Source organism: Uranotaenia lowii, chromosome 3, assembly GCF_029784155.1.
Source record: "Uranotaenia lowii strain MFRU-FL chromosome 3, ASM2978415v1, whole genome shotgun sequence".
NCBI classification, from domain to species: Eukaryota; Metazoa; Arthropoda; class Insecta; order Diptera; family Culicidae; genus Uranotaenia; species Uranotaenia lowii.
Genome location: NC_073693.1, coordinates 140,660,491 through 140,682,943, shown reverse-complemented (window position 1 = coordinate 140,682,943; position 22,453 = coordinate 140,660,491). Strand labels below are relative to the sequence as shown.

The 22,453-nt window shown below is 39.3% G+C and overlaps 3 protein-coding genes across 3 annotated transcripts; 2 read left to right on the top strand and 1 right to left on the bottom strand.

Annotated features, from left to right (window-relative positions):
* Positions 1 to 471: 471 nt before the first annotated feature.
* LOC129755118 (patj homolog) lies at positions 472 to 6,530 on the top strand. The gene is made up of 3 exons (XM_055751449.1): positions 472 to 1,193; positions 1,433 to 2,918; positions 2,979 to 6,530. Exons 1-3 carry the CDS (start codon positions 669 to 671, stop codon positions 3,722 to 3,724), a joined length of 2,757 nt encoding a protein of 918 aa, XP_055607424.1. The 5' UTR covers positions 472 to 668; the 3' UTR covers positions 3,725 to 6,530.
* A 4,489-nt stretch (positions 6,531 to 11,019) lies between these two features.
* Positions 11,020 to 12,869, top strand: LOC129752669 (uncharacterized). Its single transcript, XM_055748436.1, has 2 exons — positions 11,020 to 12,773; positions 12,820 to 12,869. The coding sequence occupies exons 1-2, from the start codon at positions 11,264 to 11,266 to the stop codon at positions 12,867 to 12,869; spliced, it is 1,560 nt and encodes a 519-aa protein (XP_055604411.1). The 5' UTR covers positions 11,020 to 11,263.
* Positions 12,870 to 13,226: 357 nt separating this feature from the next.
* On the bottom strand, positions 13,227 to 16,132 carry LOC129752667 (uncharacterized). The gene is made up of 5 exons (XM_055748435.1): positions 15,788 to 16,132; positions 15,414 to 15,753; positions 15,227 to 15,352; positions 14,448 to 14,710; positions 13,227 to 13,987 (listed from the first exon to the last, which is right to left on the bottom strand). Exons 1-5 carry the CDS (start codon positions 16,130 to 16,132, stop codon positions 13,325 to 13,327), a joined length of 1,737 nt encoding a protein of 578 aa, XP_055604410.1. The 3' UTR covers positions 13,227 to 13,324.
* Between the last annotated feature and the right edge of the window lie 6,321 nt (positions 16,133 to 22,453).

Sequence of the window (22,453 nt, the reverse complement as noted above, 5' to 3'; positions counted from 1 at the left end):
GACAGATTCATTAAGGTGGAAACCAAAAAATACATTCATAGTTGAGTTAAAAGAATCGAAAGGAATCTGCGGAACAAATTTTAAGATTGAATTTAAAATTAGAACATGTATGTTACTACATTGATTCTGAAATCACAACTAAAAGGATTAGGTGTTATCGATTCGAAAAACTGCTCGAAATTTAACAAATACAAATTCTTCAAAATTCTTTTCCTTCCATGATTTTATTCTTTTTTAATAAAAATTAAAATATGTTTTTTGTATATAGAAAAAGGAAAAAATAAATTATTTTCAAATTTTTTATGAATCAATTCTGTACAAAATTCTTTAATGCAAATTTGTCTAGCAAAATGCTTCTGTTAACAAATTTTGTTAGCAATATACTGACAGCATTTCCTCGAGTACGGCCCTGATTGAAATTCCAGCGATGTGTCATCCCGCAGTCAGCTGTCAGTATAAATCATCACAAAAAAAAACTTTCATAATTTTGCAAGCTAAACAATCGAATTTGTGAAAATTTTCTTGAAATTTAGTAGTTAAGCGTCCAAAACTCGGTACCAAACTAACGAATGCGTGTCACCTAAGTTGCCGTTCATCGAATCCGAGTGTTTGCGCGCGCGACTGATACCAGTTCGGAGGAATTGAGCTGCTTCGATCGGGGGGTCAAAATGCATCTCTCCCAGGATGTGTCGAGTGCGCTGCAGCAAATTGAAGTCATCAAACAGACGGTGGAGGAAATGGAACCCAACAAGCTGCAGTTGAACGTAATGGACGATTTGAAGCTGGTTATCGACCTGCTTCAGGATCCGGTTTTCCGGAACATCGTCCAGATACAGGATTCGCTAGCCGAGTTGAACCATCAAATCACCCAACATCCGTCGATTCTGCCCGGGGATTTCGATATCGCCAACAGTGGGGAGCTGATTCTAAACGTTCCTCCCGTTTCGGATCTGTTCGATGCCGACTATCCGGACGAGCAGCGGGTGCCATCGGCCCAAATTTCTCCCGGAAGTCCCGCCCCACCGCAGCAACAGCAAAAGTTGCTGGAACATGCAGCGATGGCGGTGGTTCCCAGTCAATCATCGACGGCAGCGACAGCTGGACTGGTAGCGGTCGGGCGGGATTCCCAGGGATTGCTGCAGCATGCTCCACTCAAGATCACCAACGAGCTGATGGAGGGCAAGGCTGTCGAGGTAATTGTTTTGATTTGGGATTGTATCGATGGAAACTATTAAAATCACATTAGAGTAATTAGCATAAGGTACACCGGGGTAAGTAAGGATGATAGCCATCATGAGTACTCATTGTACATGATGGTTTCTTCAAGCTTAGAATGCGCTTTGCGGCTACGAGACTTAAAATTCTCGACCTTCAGCTTACCAAACTGTACAAGTCAAAAGTTCTATCTAATAGCTTCAATCCTTGATTGCAGGATCTTCGCAACCTAGATGCCCTGGATGATTCCGGTTTGTTGCTGCACGATACCTCGAAGGGTTCGACCGCCGATTCAACAGGCAATTTGTCCATTGGGTCTTCCGAGTGGTCCCGAATCGTTGATATCGAACTGGTAAACGATGGAACCGGGCTGGGTTTCGGCATCATCGGATCGCGGGCTACCGGAGTGACGGTGAAAACCATTTTGGCCGGTGGAGTAGCGGATCGTGACAACCGGTTACAGTCTGGAGATCAAATTCTACAGATTGGCGATGTCAATTTGCACGAGATGGTCTCGGAGCAGGTTGCTTCGGTTTTGCGGCAATCGGGAACTCATGTGCAGTTGGTGGTTGCCAGACCGATCGAAACAGTCAATGGGGCCATTGAGGAGTTTGAAAGCTCGGCCGTTGTACCGACGGTGCTGTTGGCTAATCCTTTGAAGCTAAAACAATATCTGGCTGATTCTGGATTCCCGGAAATTTACAACGTTTATTCGGTGGCGAATTTGGACAAGGACGCTTACGATAAGGATAGTCCTTTGGAGTTCCCCGAAACTGAAATCTTCACGGTTGAGCTACGTAAGGATCAAAACGGATTGGGAATCACAATTGCAGGATACGTTTGTGAAAAGGAAGAACTGTCTGGTATATTTGTCAAGAGTGTGTCCCCGGGAAGTGCCGCGGATTTGAGTGGAAAGATTCATGTTAACGATAGAATCATCGAAGTGGATGGTCAATCACTGCATGGCTTTTCAAACCATCAGGCGGTAGATGTGCTGAAGCAGAGTGGCCATGTGGTGAAGCTGTGTTTGGAGCGATATTTGAGAGGTCCCAAGTATGATCAGCTGCAACAGGCTATCGCTGCCAACGAAATGAAACCTCCGGCACCGACCACACCACCTCCGAACCTTCCAGGTACTACCGATTTGTCGAAGTACGGTAACAACATTCTAGACATCTTACCGAGGACTGTTGATAAGCGATCACCAGAATCGAAGCTTCTTTTCAACGACGATGATCCAATGAGTCTGCTGAATGAGGTCGATCAACAAGCGGCCCATAAGAAGTTAGCCCGGGCTAAGGATTCGATTGAAGCTCACGAGTACCGTGATAAGCTGATCGATCCCTCGATAATTCCTCCACCTCCGCAGATGGAGGCGGATCTGGATATTTTGATGGCCGAAGCTACGAATCCTCATGCTGCTTTCGTTAAGCATGGCAAGCAGCGTAGCTCGTTGAAAGTGAACGAGGAAACCGAGGCGTTCATTGTTAAGAAATGGAATTCTATGTTGGGATCGAACGTGAAGATTATTGTGGCGAATATTAGGAAATTTGCAGCTTCCAGTGGGTTGGGTATATCCCTGGAGGGCACCGTAGACGTTGAAGGTGGCAAGGAAGTACGACCACATCACTACATTCGGTCGATTTTGCCCGAGGGGCCAGTGGGACAGAATGGATTGCTCCGATCCGGAGATGAATTGCTTGGTGAGTGAAATTATTGCTGTTTGTAAAAATCAGGTTTAACATTTTGCCGTTCTTCCGCAGAGGTAAATGGTCAGCGGCTGCTTGGAATGAACCACCTGGAGGTGGTTTCTATTCTGAAGGAGTTGCCTCAGGACGTTTGTATGGTCTGTGGTCGGGGCGATCCAGAAATGTTGCAGTTTACTGAGGAAGCACTGATCAATACACTGGAGGAGGAAGTGGCCAAGAATATGGCGGTAGCTGGGCTGCAAGGAGGAAGTTTGACTCCATCAGAGCGCTTGGTGAAAGCCAAGAGCGATGGAAGTTTGGCTACGACCGGAGGTGGCAACGATGCTTTCTCGAAGATTAAATCGCGTAGCTTGGAGCCGTTGACAGGATTGGCAATGTGGAGCTCGGAGCCACAAATCATCGAGCTGGTTAAGGGTGAACGAGGACTAGGGTTTTCGATTCTGGACTATCAGGATCCTCTAGATCCGAACGATACTTTGATTGTAATTCGATCCCTGGTTCCGGGAGGAGTTGCTCAGTTGGATGGTCGTTTGATTCCTGGAGATCGATTGTTGTTTGTCAACGATACGATTCTAGAAAATGCATCCCTAGATCAGGCTGTTCAGGCACTAAAAGGGGCACCGAAAGGTGTGGTCAAAATAGGAGTAGCAAAACCGCTGCCCATGCAAGATTCCTCGATCACACCTTTCGAAGATAGGGGAGGGGAAGGAGTAGCGACCAGCTATCATGGAAGCGAAGGAAATCGCGCTACCAGTGGTAAGATGTTATCGATGAGCAAACCGGACATTATCATGGAATGAGAACGTTTAGTCATAAGCAGAGATGAATATCAACGTTGTATGGATTTGTTCAAGCACCTATCGGATCTGTTGAAGTTTATCGACTATGTTAGCGCTATTATGAACGACAAGTATTTGGTTTAAGGTTGTCCTGTCCATCTTAAACCTCCCTTCAATGCACACAGTACCGCTTTAAAGCAACGAGCTTTCGCTTTTTCCACAAATTTTCCAGAGCTGGAACCGGCTTTCAAGATTCGTTCCTACGATCAAACCTTGAAAGCTGTGTTCCACACCGGCTTAGGTCATCAGCGATCTATGCGGTTATTTTCAAACAGGAACAAAACGCTAAAAGTACTTAGATGAAACTATGGAAAAAGACTATTTATATTGCTGTTATACTGTAAAATTTTCTTTAGTTGGAACATTCACCAAACCTCATATAAAAACCCAACCCAATCTACCCAAAAGTTCGAGTAACACGCTGAAGCAACCAAAACAAGAGCATCACCAACACGATCGATTGTCGTCCTAAAGGTTTTCGATTTTTTTTTTCGGTTTAAATTTTAACAAAACGCTCGAAGTATGTGATTGAATTTGCACGATACAAAATCAGAAAAGATATTGTTAAACATTTAATTCTATTTTAGATAAGATATTTTTAGGATAGTATTTGTGTTATTTAAAATGATGCTTTTAAAATTTTGAATTTGACTAATCTGAGTATGGAAAAGCTTGGAATTTCAATAAGTTAAGATCACTCATAATGAATACAATTGTTAAATTTTCGGTGTGGTTTTCATTTTTTAACATTTTTTGTTGAAAATCATTAGATTCACAGAGATTTTATTATGAAATGAAATTTTATATTTTAAACTGGCAAGGAACGAACGGAACATGAACACTGGGCAACAATGGAAACTCACTTTTTCAGACGGCTGGGTATCGAAACAAAATTGTAACATTCTCACTGTCATTAAACGTAACAAAATTGAAAACAATTTTCGTTCCCAAAAACTTATCTAGAAAATTATAATTTCGGCGGTTTTATCTCGTTTCATAAAAAATTTGCGCCTCTTCGAAGACATTCTTATAAAAAAAAACATTACTATCAACAGAATCCGAGGGAGTTATTGAAAAGAAAACAAAAACAAATTCCATGAAATTCGTTTCTGACTTATGACGTAAATTGGCTAGAAATCAAAGTTCAAATAACAAAACAAAAAATAAAAGAATCAAATCAACAACATCACACCGAATTTGACGGCAAACGAATCAAAGAGAAGAAAAGTCGCATAGGTTGAGAAAATCAGAAATATTGAATTGAAATTTAGATATGTGCGAGTGTAAGTTATCGATGTTCTAGTGAAACGATCCTGTTTCGGACGTGTAGTTTTGAAAATCTTGCCAACAGCAGAAAAATGCAAATCAAAAACGTTAATCTCGTAGCCATTTACCTCTTCCGTAGGGCACAGGGCCTGGCCAATGAATATTCTACTAAATTTACAATTTAACAAGGAGAAATTAAGAGTTCCACGTTTTTTCCTAAATGTGAGAACGTTTACTTTCGGGTAGCTTAGTAGGATAGCTTTTTGAAATATGTAGAAACACAAAAAACATGATTAAAAACTAGATTGTGCAAAGTCCAACTCAGAAGTAGACATTTTCTGCCAAAACCAAACAAAAAATTAACGCAAATGGTGCAAAGTAAAAATCGTTTTTAAGATGATGATAACAAAACAGCCTGTGGGGATATGTGACGTGTTAAAGGTGGGAAAGCAGTTCGGTCAAAAATTCACACTCATACTTATGCGCCAATCTTAGGGAAAACATTCTCCATTCCATTAGTTTTACTGAATCTTTCATCACCGAATCTTTATAACACCAATGATACCATCTTAGTTAGGATTACTGAATAACAGTTGCAAAAATACTCATTGGAAATGTTGGTTTTTGCTGAATCTTTTATGAAACAATCCCACTCCAAAAGTTGTTGCTCATTGTGATTTCTAAAAATTACAAAAACAGTAGGACTACTATCTAATCGTTAGAGCTATAAGCACCTTTTGAAAACAAACAAAAAATGAACCTATTTTCCTAACAAGAGTATCAATATTCGAATATGAACACCAACACATTCCCTGCTGCATATTATCGTGTATTCAAGTTTTTTTTAAAATCAAATTTAAAAATTTAAAAGAATTTTCAGTATTTTCTATATTTTAAAAGTTTATATACTATCAACATAAATCCGTATCTTTTCATTACATTTTTACTTTGTCAAACTTTGACGTGTTACTGTTACTTCATTTTCAATTAAACGTTGAAATGAAATCACCTTTCCTACCTTCTGTACTTAATTTTTACTACAGTTTGAAGATCATGTAGTTTGATCAAATTTGTTAATCCCATACTTTGAAAATAAACATGCCTAGAATCACATTATAATATAAATGGTATCTAACAGCTAAAATGCAAACATTCCAAACATGTGTCTAGTAATAGTGGCAAAATCGTAATGAATTCTTTCAACAGTAAAAGTCATCATGCACCGATAAACAAACACACATTCTTTCTTGTAGAATTAGCAGTAGTAGTAGTACCTAAAAAAATATTAGCAGTAATAGTGATAGTACAGATTGATTTATTTATATACACTGTTTAGTCGATGAGGAAATCCAAGTTGAGAGCTCCAATTTCCACTTAGTTTATTGCTAAAACGAAACTTGCAATTATATACAATACTTATTATACTTATATGACATTTCCATAGCAGACTCACTATTCAAGGAACTATATTGATGGTAATAAACGCATATATTTAAAGTCATGCTATAGTGTATAATCGCTCCCGATGACAACAACCTCAGTCTCATAGATTTCGCCGCCTCCAAACGAATGGCCGTACGTAGTACCTATTTTCAGCAACGCCTCCCACACAAGTATACCTGAAGATCACCGTACCAAACGTAATCACAGATCGATCCCGTTTTGATAGACAGCCGGCACTTCTCGGACATCATCGACTTCAGATCCTGTCGAGGCGCCTACATCGAGTCAGACCACTATCTGGTGATGGTAAAGAGGCGCCCGAAAATCTTCGTAGTGATCAACATACAAAACCGACGCCCGGCTCGGTTGAGTATCGCACGACTGAAGCAACCTGAGGTCGCAGCAGACTTCGCGCAATCGCTCGTAGCAGCGATGCCGACAGAGGACGGTGCTTGACGAAGCCCCTCTCGAGAACTGTTGGGATACCAGCAAGGCAGCCATCAACAGCGTAGCGGAGAACGGACATGTGGAACGAACTCGACGGAACAACTGGTTCGACGAGGAGTGTAGGATGGTAATAGACGAAGAGAATGCCGCGCGGGCGGCAGCAGTACAAGAATCACCCGTAAAAACGTGGAAAAATACCAACAGCGGAAGAGGCAGCGAGTCCGAATTTTCCAGGAGAAAAAGCGCCGACTGGAGGAGGAGGAGCTCGAGGAGCTGGAGCAGCTGCATCGTTCCCAAGAAACCCGAAAGTTCTATCAGAAACTCAACGCATCCCGCAAAGGCTTCGTGCCGCAAGCCGAAATGTGCCGGGATAAGGACGGGGGCATCCTGACGGACAATCTTAAGGTGATCAAAAGGTGGAAGCAGCACTTTGATGAACACCTGAACGGCGCACATGCAGGAGATCAAGACGGTGGGGGAAGGTACATCGCCGGCGTAGCCAACGACGTAGAGGAGCCACTCCCAACGATGAGTGAGGTGAAGGAAGCCATTCGCCAGCTTAATAGAAACAAGTCGGCTGGGAAGGATGGCATCGCAGCTGAACTCATCAAAATGGGCCCGGACAAGTTGGCCGATTGCCTACACCGGTTGATAGTCCGGATCTAGGACATAGAACAGCTACCGGAGGAGTGGAAGGAGGGGGTAATATGCCCCATCTACAAGAAGGGCGACAAATTGGACTGTGAGAACTACCGAGCGATCACTGTCCTCAATGCCGCCTACAAAGTGTTGTCCCGAATCCTACTCCGCCGCCTAACGCCACAAGCAAACAGATTCGTGGGAAGTCATCAGGCCGGCTTCATGGAGGGACGGTCTACGACGGACCAGATTTTCACATTACGACAAATTCTCCAAAATTGCCGGGAACACCAAGTCCCTACGCATCATCTATTCATCGACTTCAAAGCCGCATACGACACGATCGACCGTAACGAGCTATGGAAAATCATGGACGAGAACGGCTTTTCCGGGAAGCTGATCAGACTGATCAAGGCGACGATGAATGGAACGCACAGCTGTATGCGGATTTCGGGTGAATTGTAGAGTTCATTCGAATCGCGCAGGGGGCTTCGACAAGGTGATGATCTATCCTGCATGATGTTCAACGTGGCATTGATATAATCGGCAGATCATCTGCGGCGGTGGAAGACATCTACCGCAAACTGAAACGCGAAGCAGGAAGGATTGGATTGATGATTAATACGTCCAAGACGAAGTACATGGTACGAAGTACATGGGTACGATCCGAGACCGACCAAACCCGCTTGTCCAGTAATAACAAGGTCACGATCGACGGCGACGAGCTGGAGATAGTCGAAGACTTTGTCTATCTCGGCTCACTGGTGACCGCAGCCGTGAGATCCGGAGGCGAATTAACAGCGGGAGTCGTGCCTACTATGGACTCCACAAACAACTGCGGTCGAGAAGACTTAGCCCTCGCACGAAGTGTAACCTGTATATGACGCTCATTAGACCGGTTGTTCTCTACGGGCACGAGACATGGATATTGCTCGAGGAGGACCTGCGTACACTCGGAGTATTCGAGCAACGAGTGTTAAGCACCATCTTTGGCGGCGTACAGGAGGACGGAGTGTGGAGGCGAAGGATGAATCACGAGCTCGCGCGACTCTACGGCGAACCCAGTATCCAGAAGGTGGTGAAGGCTGGCCGGATACGCTGGGCGGGACATGTTGCGAGAATGCCGGACGACGGTCCTGCAAAACAGGTGTTCGCTACGAATCCGGTAGGAACAAGAAAAGCGGGGGCGCAACGAGCGAGGTGGTTAGACCAAGTGGAGCGTGATCTGGCGAACGTGGGGTGCCCGAGAAATTGAAGAACGGTTGCCATGGACCGAGTGAATTATAGGAATTATGTTCGTCAAGTTATGTCGTGAGACGGTATACTATGTAAATAAAATAAAAATAAATAATAGTCGAAATTACTATGCGCAGCAAAAATCAACACGTAGTAAAATTACCATGCGCGTAGTACTTTTAAGAACAAAACATTATTTACTCAAAAATATGGTTGCGTGTTGTTCATTTAAACCACGGATTTAGTAATTTTACTATGCTTTTCTTTTAAGTGTATAATCTGAACAAATTATCTAATATAGGGGAGATAAGGGCATAACGAGCATCCAGGGCATAATAAGCACTACTCTTTTCTACAAAAGTACGTATTTTCTTAAATGAATTTTCATGAGGATTTGTTTCGTACTTCCTATAGCATTAATTTTTCACAAAAATAGGAATCTCCTTATCATCTTTACAAAGATATTAAAAAAAAATCAGCTAGGTTCTCAAGTAATGAAAATATTATAATTTTTGAGCATCACGAAATAAGCTCTTATGATCTTAAAATCACCTTGATCTGTAATGTACACACTGCAACATGATGTACATATTGTTTCTCAATTTTTACCATCATCAAATTTTTGATTTTTCACTTTTATCAATTTTAAAACACATACAGCAACATTGATCGAGGCACGATGAGCATTTTCTGCCATAGAATCTAGCAGCGAATTAAAATTGATTTATAGAGCCACAACTTGAACAGTTTACATCCGACGATTTAGCCTATTGGTAAGGTGTCGGAGAGGTAATCAAAAGACTAGAGTTCGATTTCTGTTCGAGGTAATTTTTTTCCATTTACAATTCATGATCGATTTTTTTTTATTGTTACATTATACGACTAGAAGCATCGTCCGCCAAACAAAGCACCAGAAACATAATGTATGAGCATGTGTGAATTGTTTGTATTCTACAAACAGACCTAGATTATTTCGTTATTGCTTTGTTTGATGAATCTACGACTCTCCTGACTTCATCGAGTCGAATTCGCTGCTAGTTTCCCTGGCAGAAAACTCTCATCGTGCCCTGATTAACGGTGCTTATACTGCCCCAGGGGGGGGGGGGGGGGGGGGGGGGGGGGGGGGGGGGGGGGGGGGGGGGGGGGGGGGGGGGGGGGGGGGGGGGGGTTCTCGTTATGCCCCGTACAGTGGCTGGTTTCCAGTTTTTGGCAAAATTTTTTAAAATGTGTGACCGTTCACTATGTTACGGCCACGCTAGCAAAGGTGCACCCAGGGGAGCTAACCAAATCATTTATTTTATTAGGAGTTAGGGTAGTTTTAAGGAAATTTCACCTAGCAAAGCAACAAATTAAAACCATAATAAATATTCTAAAAATAAATAAATAAATAAAAAACAGTGAAATTTCATAGCTAGAATGTCTAAAAGGAGAAATGGCACAATGAATAAATAAAAACCACACAAGATACACATGTCAGGTACTGTATACAGCCTTTTACAACACCACACGAACCACGACACACCCCTGGAAACTCCAGGAGTCGTCTAAAAACAATTTAGACGAGTCTGGAGGAAAATCTAGGAGGAGGGAAAATTGCGTTGAGCAACTTCCTCTTCCACTTGGATCGAGACCGGAGAACAGCTAACACCCGAAATCATAAGCGGTGAAGAACAAAATTGAAGTTTTTTATAAAAAGTGTCTCGCGCGTTTACTACGGGATATCTTTACCCGTCGCGTTAATCCGAGTGAGGAAACGAAAGGCTGTAGCCACGATAGCGCCAATATCTATCGGGCTCAGCCAGGAATTGGCCGAATCTGAGTAAGGTGACTCCACGAGGTCCAATAATCTGGCCATACTCAGCGGCGTCGCTCCTTGAGCCAGGTCAACACCGGGGCTAGAATCACGATAGCGCCAAAATCTATCGAGTCTAGGAGCGTAGACGGTTCCGACTGGTTACCTCCCAGACAACCAGAAGTCGTATTTTATTTAACAGATTATATCGTATAGAATGGTACTCAAACTCCTTTTCGTATATCTATACCTACATTGTGCGGCCCATGTATATTCTTTATCGTATTTAAATGCAATGCATGATTTTATTACGACAAAAAAAGAGACTCGTATTTATGTACATATGAACTCAACCTTTGTGTACGACAATTCGCAAAAAATCCGTGAAACGACCGATATACCATGATCAGCCGTGATTGACAGATTTTGTCGTTCTATGCATAAAATAATTCGAAATCAAGATTTCCTTTAACATGAAATACGATTTATATTATCATAACAACCAGGTGTTAGATCTTAGCAGAAATATATTTTTATATCGAACAAGATTGCTAAAATGAGAGATTATATTTTAAAAAGAAAAAATATAAAATGTCGGAAGAGTGGTACCTACAGTCGATTAGTTCAGCGATACAAAAGTAATAAAGTATCTGCTGGTAATAAAAATTCTTCCCAGAATGTTCACATTGAGCGTGGCGGCGAAACATTTCTACCCGAAATCCAGGCCGATGATGTATCCAATATCGTACCTGTCGATGAAAATAAAATTTCACAGGAAATTTCCGATTGGGATCAGGAAGCCTCCGAAAACTGTAAGATACTGTTGTTATACTATATGCTTAAATTACAGTCCTATTTTTTTAGCTGGCAGCACAAGACTAGTTGACAAAATTCGAAACTGGTCTACCGAATTCCATATTACCCACGCTGCTTTGAACTCCCTTGTAGGAATTCTGAACTCTGACTTACATTTAAATCTTCCAAGCGACGCCCGCACCATTTTGAGGACACCCAGAAATCTGAGCATAATCAGTATGGGAAATGGTGGAAAGTATTGGCATCAGGGTGTTGAGAGCTGCCTGCGCAAAGCATTGACTTCAATTAATAAGCCCTCATCAATATCGCTCAACATCAACGTAGACGGTCTGCCAATCCATAAGAGCAGTTCAAAGAACTTTTGGCCGATACTTTGCAACATCCATGAACTGCCGCAAGTTGCCCCAATGGCAATCGGAATTTACTATGGGACCAGTAAGCCAAAAAGTGCTTCTGAATTCCTTAACCCGCTCATTGACGAGCTGTTGCCAATTCTAGAGGGAGGCATGATGATAAATGGTTACCAAGTTGCGGTCAGCATAAGGTGTTTTGTGTGCGATTCGCCCGCACGATCATTTATTAAGGGAGTACTAAATTACAACGGTAAGCATGGCTGCCTGAAGTGCACTACAAAAGGGAAATATTGTCATTCAGCTGGAACAGTAGTATTTCCTGACCATAATGCACAACCTCGAACGAACGAAAAATTTCGGAACAATGAGTATCCTGAACATCAGCTGAGTGAGACACCATTGATCCGGTTACCCATCGACATGATAGAAGATGTTATCGTCGCCGACGCACTTCATCTACTGGAACTTGGTGTAATGCGTAAGCTATTGAATGGATGGCGCACAGGTTCAATGACGAAGCGAGCAAAGTGGAGCACTGCAGAAAAAACTGAAATTTCAATTTTTTTGGTGCAGATTCGTTTCCCCAAAGAAATTCATCGGCGAATGCGATCGTTGGACTTTGTGTCTCTGTGGAAAGGATTAGAATACCGGAATTTTTTAAATTATGTTGGCTTCATTCTTCTCAAGGACCATCTGTCCGAAAAATTTTATGAACACTTTCTCAAATTGTTTTGTGCAGTTAGGATCTGCTCGGTAGAAACTCATAAAAGTTTACTTCCGGTAGCCCGAGAATTATTCAATGATTTCATTGATGAATACAAAGCTCTATACGGCATAGAGTATTTGACTAGCAATATTCATAACCTCTGCCACATCGTGGATGAGGTGGAAAGATTCGGACCTTTGTTCACACTGTCTGCTTATCCTTTCGAGAACTACCTCCATTCACTCAAGAAAATGCTACGTTCAGGGCCACTACCTCTAAACCAAATTGCAAATCGTCTAACAGAACTAGACAGTGAAGCTTCTAATCGCATAAGAGAAACTTATTCATCTCATTTCAGAACTATTCAATCAGTTGAAAAGACGGAAAAGAAAACAACAATCTCTTTAACAGATTTTACTTTAAGTACTAATTTCGAAGACAAATGGATTCTGACTAAAGATCTCGAAATAGTTTGTATGTATAATGCTGAACAGGTAAATTCTGTTTGGAAAATCCAGGGTCGCTCTATTATTTGCAAGTATGATTTTTTCAGTAAACCTTTCAGGTCCTCATTTATTTTTATTTATGCAGCTGGAGAACAGAATACAAACTATTCTAAAGATCAAATGTACGACATCAAATGTATTATGTGCAAATTGGTTGCAATTCGGAGGAAAAATGAAATTATTTTTGTCCCTCTCATGCACTCTGTGAAATAGAATCTTATCTCCGAGTGTTCATTTAGTAAGATATTTCCTTCTTAGTTTGTGTATTGATCAAATGAAAATAAATGCTTCAACAAGTTTGTTTAATTCTATTGTCAAATGAAATCTTCTTATCAAAAAACAGTAAAAAAAAAAAAGTTAATCATCAACTTCGCTATAATCATTTTCACTACCATTGTCTTCGCTACCATCATCTTTGCTACGATCATCTTCGCTACCGTCATCTTCACCATTATCATGTACTCCGTCAGCATCTTCACCTCCAGCATCTTCATCACCAGCATCTTCACCACCAGCATCTTCATCATCATAATATTCAATATCAACATATTCACCAGCATACATTTCTTTATCGTCCATTAAGTCACCCAGAATCATTACCGATTCACGATCACCAGCTTGCTCCACAACTACATCAGTACTAGCTGATTCCGGTGCATCCATAGCTTCCACAGGATTCTCTTCGGTATACTTGATTCGCGAAGGGCGGGTTGCAGATCGGCGTAACTTCTTACTGGATGAACGGGGTTTGCAGTACCGGAACAAACGAGATCTGATGAAGTCCTCCAACTTTTGAGCAGTGTATGTTGGATCACCAATGCAGACTAGTTTGAGAAGAAGATGTAGAACGTTCCCAAACTCTCTGAAACCACGTTTCGATTTTTCGCCTCGGTTGATTCCGGTCCAGGTGAAGCGGGTCCAGAAATCTCTGGTAAATAAGCAATCCACAATCGTGTAGCACGCATTATTTCCATTCGAATGGTACGAACTCGGTGGAATGATTCGGGTGAAGTAAGTAAGCTGTAATTTAATTGATGAACGTTAATGGATTTGAAATCACAAAAAAGTTTAAAGTTTAATCACAGACAAACATACAGGCACGGAACATACAGGCACGCAAAGGGGGAGAGGAGGGGTTGCAGGGTATTGCATGGTTAAAGTTATTTTAATATAAATATGTTAAAACATTAAAATTAATAATGAAAATTACAAACAACTATTAAAATTAAATCTCTCCCATTAATTGGCACAGATCAATGAACCACAGGCAATTGACCACAGTCTGTGGATGATTTGTAACATACTTTTTAGGTTAAATTTCTATACCTTACTGAAATTGAGCAATAAGGGCTCATTAGTGGTATGTGGTAAAGTTCAATTGCGCAATTCTGGACTGGATCACTTGAGCTGAATGATTTTTTTGAGGGAGAGGGGAGGGGGACAAAAACTTTGAAAAATAGTTGAAATTGTCTATACTTACATATTTATCACAAAGAGTTTGATTTCCCAGCTTCAAATTCCAGTCATGCAATTCACATTCATTGTTAATCCTTTTGTGATTTTCAACAGGGTCCTCAAATGGTTCAGACGACTCACTGGGATGTTTTGAGTGGATTTCCATCAGTGCGGCCAATCGTGCAAAATGATCCTCGAAGCATTTCTGTACTGTTGCTTCCATTGTAGTCTGAATAAACTGCTGCAAGTCCTTCTTCAACTCGCCGTACGTCACAGTATCGTTGCCACCTGTGGAGATCAAAATTGTGTGTGTGTAAGACACGTTTCAGTTGAACAAATATAAAATAAGGGCTGGTTGAAATATTACATCGTATTCCAGCATTGGAGCTTAGACTATGGAATCAATTAATTTTAAATATTTTGCATGATGGGTCATCCACAAATTACGTAAGCATTTATGGCGAAGAAAGGGTCTAACTTTTTGCTTAAAGGTCAAACAAAATAATTCTACATATATGAAAACAAAATCTATACAAATGAAGGCGAGGGGTCTAAAACACGGAAAATATGGATATTTCATTATCAACGTAGTTTGTGGATGGTTCCAATTCGAGAAAGAGAGAGATAGCCTGACTCAATAATTCCTAGGACGAACAAACAGAAAATATATAAGGTCCAATCTGTGGAGAGAAAAACTCTTTGGGGAAGGGATCCACTTCGCAGATTGACACTTCCGAAGAAACACTTAAGAGCTTTTCTTGTTACGTAATGCTTCATCCGGCCCAAAAATGTAAACTTCATTACCTGCTATGACATGCTTATCCAAATTTCCGTAGCCAGTCGCCGAATCCGTCGAAAGAAAATATATATCATTTTGTGAACAATACATTGGTTCTACTTTCTGCTGCATGTAGTGCGTCGATGTTGTTTCTGAAAAAAAAACACGGACACAAATTAATAAATGGAGATTCCATATGAAAAGTATCCTTACCTGCAAACTGGTCTGGTGGTGTGGTGGCGGACTGATTGATGAACAGTGGTAGCGATGTAGTCTGCTTGTACGTTTCAGCTTGATGAACCTGAGGTGCGTTTCTCTGTGGCGTCACGATCGGTTGTTGAACCACCGGTAACGAGAGCGCTGAAGATGTTTGCGGCACTTGAATGAATGTTGCCTGCTCCAACGGAACGTGCGTAATCGAAAGATGTGACGGGGACGGTGTTGTCTTTTGGCTCGGTAAATTTTGCGTTTGCTGATGGTCAAGTGCCGGCTTGAAGTTGCATTGTGGGTCACGGTTTGCGTTGGGTGGCGGATTCTGGAGCGCTGAAGGAAAAAGTGTTTACTTATTTGTGTCTTGAAAAACTTACTTTACTTTTCTTACCTGCACACATCAAATTGTAGTTCTTGGCATCAATCAGTTTTGGTTTCTTTTCTGGTTTTAATAACTTTTTCTTCCCTTCCACATCGGACACTTCCTTTCTCGCGAGCTCTTCCGCAGCTTTTTCAGCTGCTTTAAAGTTCCGGAGCTTTCTCCAAACGATTACGGGAATCCGCTTGGTTGGTCCGTTGAATTCGGAACCGCTTACGCGCAACCGCTCAATTTTTTCGACCGACAACTTTGGCCACATCAGCACGTTCTTTTGGATCCAGGAGGTCGGCACAGCCAACACCTGGAATTTATTATTTTCGATGAATTGCACCACGGCAAACATTTTTATCGCGCACAGCTAATAAACCAAAACAAAACTGTTCACAAGCGAAACCAGAATGTGTGGGTGATTTGCGCTTCCGTTTTGTTTACAAGCTAAATAATAAATAGCTAAATAAAATAGCTAGTAATAAAATTTAATTTTAATTTTGAATATGTTTCAAATGTAACTTCAAACTTAAGTTTCTTAAGTTACAAGGATTTATAAATTATGAAATGAAATTAAAAAGCATTATTTACTCTGTGATAGCATAAATGTTTGTTGTTATATTTGTTTAAACGTCGTGAATATATTTTTGACTGAAACAATGAAATTTGTCGCTATTTAAACAAAACTTGTAAACTGAAAAACAAAAAATAAGCTTGCAGCTCTGCTTGCCACTTGGAGATATATGCTATAAAATCGTATATAACTGCATTGATTCGTAATAATGTGCATGCAATCGTATACCTATGCGAATTAATTCGCATGGTTGATTTTCGCAGAACGTACTTGCTGGCAATCGTAAAAGAATACAAATTAGTTCAATAAAATCGTTTATGATAATGAGACATCAATGATTTAAATCGAATTTAAGGAGGCTTCAAAATGTTGGTCTATTTTTAGACATCGATGATGTGTTCTACGATTTAAAAGACTTTAGATAGGGGAGAGTGGGGATACTTGATCCCCTTTTCTTATTTTCACCATATCTTTTTGGGAAAATTTAGCAACTCGCCGTCTTTGACATTTTCTGACAGCTTGTAACTTCGAATTTCTATGCTCCAAAAATTAGAACGATACTTGAACCCGTTGATGAACTAGAAGCATTTTCGTGGGAGTAAAAAAATTGCGATTTTTCTGAAGTTAGGGGAGACTTGATCCCCTTTCGAAGGAGACTTGATCTTTTATTCAGGATGCCATAATCCTTGTATAAAAAGCAAACAAAACCCCAAGATAGAATGTTATTTGACTATTTTGGTCATGTTTGTTCTCATTTCACAATTTATAGCAGACATAAGAAGAAAATTCTATAACTTTGTCTCAACGCTAATAACATTGCATACTTAAAGGCGCTATTTTTTATAATTAAGAGAAAATTAATTATTTTTTGCTCTTTCCTTCAGACAATTGATTGATAAATACTAGTTTTTGGATAAATATTAGTATTTTCGTAATCAGCAATCATAACGATCAATTCAGAAGAAGAATATGCCGTTTGGAAGGGGGATCAATTGTACCCAACTCTAGGGGATCAATTGTACCCATAATCAACACTTTAGAAAACTTTTTCTGAAAAAAGTTGAGAGTTTTCCATTGCTTTGAAAATATGGCATTATGAAGTTCATATTACGCTCAAATAATTGATACATTGGAACAAATATTTTTTTCATAAGTTTCCCATGTAAGAAACATTTTAAAGTGATGAAAAAAGATCTTCAAATTACATTTTGTGAAATTTTTCAATCAAAGTTCAATTACTCAAACAATTATTTTGTTAAAATTTTTTAAACTACAAGCATTGTTATTTTGCTCATTTTGGCACATTTTTCTAGAACATTTGATCTTTGTAAGACATTCCAGTTTCGAGATATAGCTAAGGAATCAAGTATCCCCAGGGATCAAGTATCCTCATTCTCCCCTATAGAAATATACGATTTGCTTTTGGTTTAATGTCTTTGAAGCAAATCCCCTTGAATTTATGTATTCCAGATAGCGTCGAGGAACCGTCATGAGCTGCAGATCGTAACATCAGGGGATCAAGTCCAGGTACTAACAATAACTTCATGAACGTTTAAAAAAATCAACAATCAGGCCAATAATAAATTACAGCAAAAAACGCATTTTTTTGAAATAATCTTATTTTTATTTTTTTTTTGTGGATGAATAAACCAATTGGTTTAAAATCCAAAAAAAAATAATAATCTTATTTTTATTCAACTGACGGAAAATAAGAGCCCTGCACTCAAGTCGCAAAAGACAACCAAATAAGTCGTCAAACTTTCCATATTGTTACGAAAAATGTCTTATATAAAGATATTCCCAATCGCATATTGAGTGAAAACCTACAAGATTACAACCTCAATCATCTATATGATGATGTAAATTGTCATAGTATATTCCAAAAAGAATCAGGGTAGTCGTACATGATTTGCATGACAAATCGTGCAAATCGTAATTCAATACAATCCACATCAAGAATATGTGTGCTAATGTACCTATATTAAGCTTGCCAGATTGCCCGGTTTTATCCGGGTTTGCCCGGATATTTGATGCAAAATTTTGAGAAAGTCCGGTCCGGCCCGGTTGCCCGGATATCGTGAAAACAGTCCGGATATTGCCCGGATTTTTTCACAATTCTCACCAAGAAAACAAAAAAAAAATCAAAAATTTTGAGAAAGTTTCAGCAAAACGATATGGAAATTTTCAACGGTTGTTTCAAATAATTTCGCTGATTTACTTTTATAAACCTGTAAATATTTAAGTGTTTCAAAAAGTTGTTGAAAGTCTGCAATTACATGAATAAAATATTAATTTCAATTTTCTTTGCTTTTATATATAATAACACCTAAATAGTGCCCGGTTTTTGCCCGGTTTTTGGATTTGAAAAATTTAAATCCATGCCCGGATTTTGCCAGGTTTTTTTGAAAAAATGCCCGGAATTGCTAGGCCCGGATGGGAGTGGAAAAAATTCTGGCAACCTTAACCTATATGGCCTCCAAAATAATACGTATATACTGGTTTTGCTGCATTATATACGATATATTTACACGTATATTTGCACGTATATTTGCGTTGCAAATTCGAAATACCCACCAAATGGTTGTCTGGGCTGATATCGTCAAGCAATATCGGGCACAGTCGAGTGACGAGCACAAAGGCCAACGGCGAATCCAGGAGGCTTCCCAAAGATCGGTGCCGGGGGGGCGTATATCCTTCCGGAATCTGAAGTCTGGCATCGAGGTACCGATTTCCCCTGGAGAGCTTTGGCGGTCTTTCACGCGGTGCCGCAGGCGGCGCTACAGGACCTAGCATCGGGATAACTGGACGAGTAGCAGCGCGCATCGACGGGCCCTCACACGACACACCACACACTAAACCCCCGAATAGCAAAGACCGTGGTTTTACAGTAATTAAACAATGATTTTTATGGTAACGGTGAGTTTCAATGTAAAATTATAATTTTTTCTCAAGGTAAAATTTGTAGATGACGGTGAAAACACCATGATTATGACAGTAACCGTGAAAATTAAAGTCAATTCATATTAATTCATTGTATGTCTTACGCAGTTTGTTTGATTTTGAAATGAGCGTGTATCATTTGATGTTGAATAAAAAAATAAGTCTATGTTTTCATGTTTGGTGTTGACAAAAATTTCCAACTAAATTTATCCGAAGAGCTAGCTGTTTTAAAGAAGGTAAGTACAAATAGTGATCAAACAATTAAACTGAAGTTGCTTGTATCTCATGGATGTTTTTTTCAGGCAAAGACTTAAGATTGTGGCAGATCGAGTCCCCGAGGAATCCCGGTGGAGGCAGACCCGGATGTCAGCCGAAAAAAGGGAGTTTTAGTGGCATTTAAAATACCCCAGCTACCGTGGAACTCAGATGAAAAGATTTGTGAAAATAAGTTTGTGTGTTCGACTGATGGTAAGATAATTTTAATAAATAATATAAATAAATTCATTTGTTTTCCATCTATGACATTATCAAAAACAACAACAAAAAAAACCCACCAAGAGCAACAATTTTTATTTCAGCGGGCGAACAATGTAAATTGTCGGATTTTCATGGTTTCACTATGAAAAAGTGGAAGCTGTTATCACCATGAACTTCATATTTTTTAGCTTCCGAATGTATGGGAAATCCAAGGAATATTTAAAGAAGGTAGTGTCGAGGCAGCCCTGCTTTAGTATTAGTACATACTGCGACGTCACAATCACGAAAAATCTGTTAAATTACTAGGAAATTTGCCTTTTTCGTAGATAATTTGAAGAATTTGATGGAAATGTTCCACTTTTAATACCTGTTATTTTAGAAGGATTCTTGCTCTTCAAGATCGGTACGAAAAAAGTTGGATTTTCGAGTAATTGCCGTATGAAATAGACCATCGAAGTTCGAAAAAATGGTGGATTTTCCTTACTCAAATTTGCAAAACTTTAAAATTAGTTCAAAGTCTTCCATGAAAATGATCAAGTCAGTGCAGTTTAAGGTCCTTATTACAAAAAATTTATCAAAAAACAAACTTTTATACAAAACCACAATTATTTATTGGCATTTTAGTAAATCGAGTTAACAACCATCAATTGATGTTAAAAGTTCTACATAAGAATTGAATATGGTAAACCGATTGGATAAAAATCATGACAATCTGTTGAACACTCAATAACTACCAGCTAGACCTTTTTAAAGAAGTTTTTTTCTTCGTTTTTGAACGTTTTAGTTTCAAGATGACATTGCGTCCATTATAAATATGAGAAAAAAACATAATGCAATCTTCAAATTACCAGAAAATTTCATAACATAGTGAAATAGAGGTCTTACAACACAATCCAAATGAAATTGGAATTCATTTTCGTTCTAAAACATGTTTTTCTTTGAAATTTCGGCCAATCGCATATAAATTTTCGATACATTCGTTTTTGTGACGTCACAAAAAAAATCCAATATGGCTCTCGACACTACCTTATTTAGATATTCCTTGTGGGAAATCGCCATTTTTTTCATGGTCACGCTGCATAACAATACCCCTTTTTCATGGTTATTTTCGCCAAAACAATGAAATGTATGGTCGGAAACTATGAATTCCAATGTGTATTCACGGTATCGTGGACGATAATAAGCATTGTGTAAACCATAAAACTTATGGTTTGTGAATATGGAATTCATGGGCTTTTCATCGTACAATTCTATTCGGGCCGTAAGTCAATAATTGGAAAAATAGTTAGGGACAAAGCTCAGGTTAGGGATTCAGGGAACGTGCCGAAAAGTTAATTAGTTAAATAAATCGATTTGGTTCCGGCACTCTAACTCTTGAATCTTTTCTTGTGCTAGAAAGCCGACCCTGGGTGTTCTTTGAAGAGTCCATGTGACTGAGCGGGCTGTAACACAAGGGATTGTTACAAATGCATTTTTTAACATTTTCATCTAGTTTTTCAAGTTTCAGCCCGTTAGGAAATAGGCTTTTCAAGTGTCTGAACACGAAACAATAATGTAACCTCCATATTATAGCTATTTTCCAGTGTTCGGCATCGCTAACAGAAAAATTAGCGCCGCTAGTTAAATCGCTAACTTAGTCAATGTTAGCGATCGCTAATTTAAACTGCTAGATGTGCTGAAAAAGTTGTCGCTTAAACTTAAAGCGCTAATCGCTAACCGCTAACTGTTGACCAAGAAAACGTACATAAAAAACATTTATATTTTTTTAAATTTCATGTTATTTAAGTTTACAGTACAAATGTCACACCCGAAAATACAAAATACGTTTAGCAACAACATAATAAACATCAATTATTTATAGCATAAATTATGGCTGTATCTTATTTCTTTTGGTTCAAATACTTTACGCAGTCCAGATTTTTTTTTTGTTTTCTATGCTGAATCTTCAATCAGTTTTCACCTTTTTCAAACTTTCATGATAGAAATGTATAATTCTTATCATAGGAGCATTGCCCAACGCAAATCTTTTTTTAACTGTGCTTAAATCGAGGGCTGAATTAACTTTTAGGACTGAGTCGATTTGGGGTCTTGGAATTTCTCAAACCCTGATCCAAAGACCTAAAACCCTTTGTTTTAATTCAAAACTCATCTATGATATTTTGAGCAATGCCCTTTATGCTTAAAGACATTCTTGCATTCAACACGATATGACTCGTTTATCTGAAGACATACTAAGTCACGATCATCGACATTTTTTTTGTCAAATTCTGCAAAAATCAACGATTAGTATTGAACTGAAACTAAGCTTTTTAGACCTCAGGGTTTGAGAAAATTTTAAAATGATACCAATTGACTCAGTTTAATGGCCAGCTTAACAATGCCAATTCTTTCTATGGTAATATTATCTTATGTTTGAATTAACTGATCTGCAGAATTTGTAAAATAAAACTTTTGAAAAGTAAATAACTTAACCACTTAAAAATCAATAAGCTGATTGAAGGAAGTTAAAAATAGTTTATTACTGTTTTAATGTAATTGGGTTCTTCTTCTATTTAAGTTGCGAAGAGAAGTGCTAGAGGATGAGAAGTAAATTTGCGTTGCACTCAGCCGGTGGTTAGCGGTCTTCAATTAGCGGAACCCAAAAAAAGCGAAACTTTTTAATTCGCTAGCTTAATCAAAACTTAG

Excerpts from the sequence above, each read along its gene's own strand:
- LOC129752669 (XM_055748436.1), top strand. The coding sequence starts at position 11,264 with ATGTTCACATTGAGCGTGGCGGCGAAACATTTCTACCCGAAATCCAGG. Across the intron at positions 12,774-12,819 it reads TCGTCTAACAGAACTAGACA|AACTATTCAATCAGTTGAAA; the intron begins GTGAAGCTTCTA and ends ATCTCATTTCAG.
- LOC129755118 (XM_055751449.1), top strand. The coding sequence starts at position 669 with ATGCATCTCTCCCAGGATGTGTCGAGTGCGCTGCAGCAAATTGAAGTC. Across the intron at positions 1,194-1,432 it reads TGGAGGGCAAGGCTGTCGAG|GATCTTCGCAACCTAGATGC; the intron begins GTAATTGTTTTG and ends CCTTGATTGCAG. Across the intron at positions 2,919-2,978 it reads ATCCGGAGATGAATTGCTTG|AGGTAAATGGTCAGCGGCTG; the intron begins GTGAGTGAAATT and ends GTTCTTCCGCAG.
- LOC129752667 (XM_055748435.1), bottom strand. The coding sequence starts at position 16,132 with ATGTTTGCCGTGGTGCAATTCATCGAAAATAATAAATTCCAGGTGTTG. Across the intron at positions 15,754-15,787 it reads GTGCAGGTAAGAAAAGTAAA|TTTCCTTCAGCGCTCCAGAA; the intron begins GTAAGTTTTTCA and ends AAGTAAACACTT. Across the intron at positions 15,353-15,413 it reads ACCACCAGACCAGTTTGCAG|AAACAACATCGACGCACTAC; the intron begins GTAAGGATACTT and ends TTTTTTTTTCAG.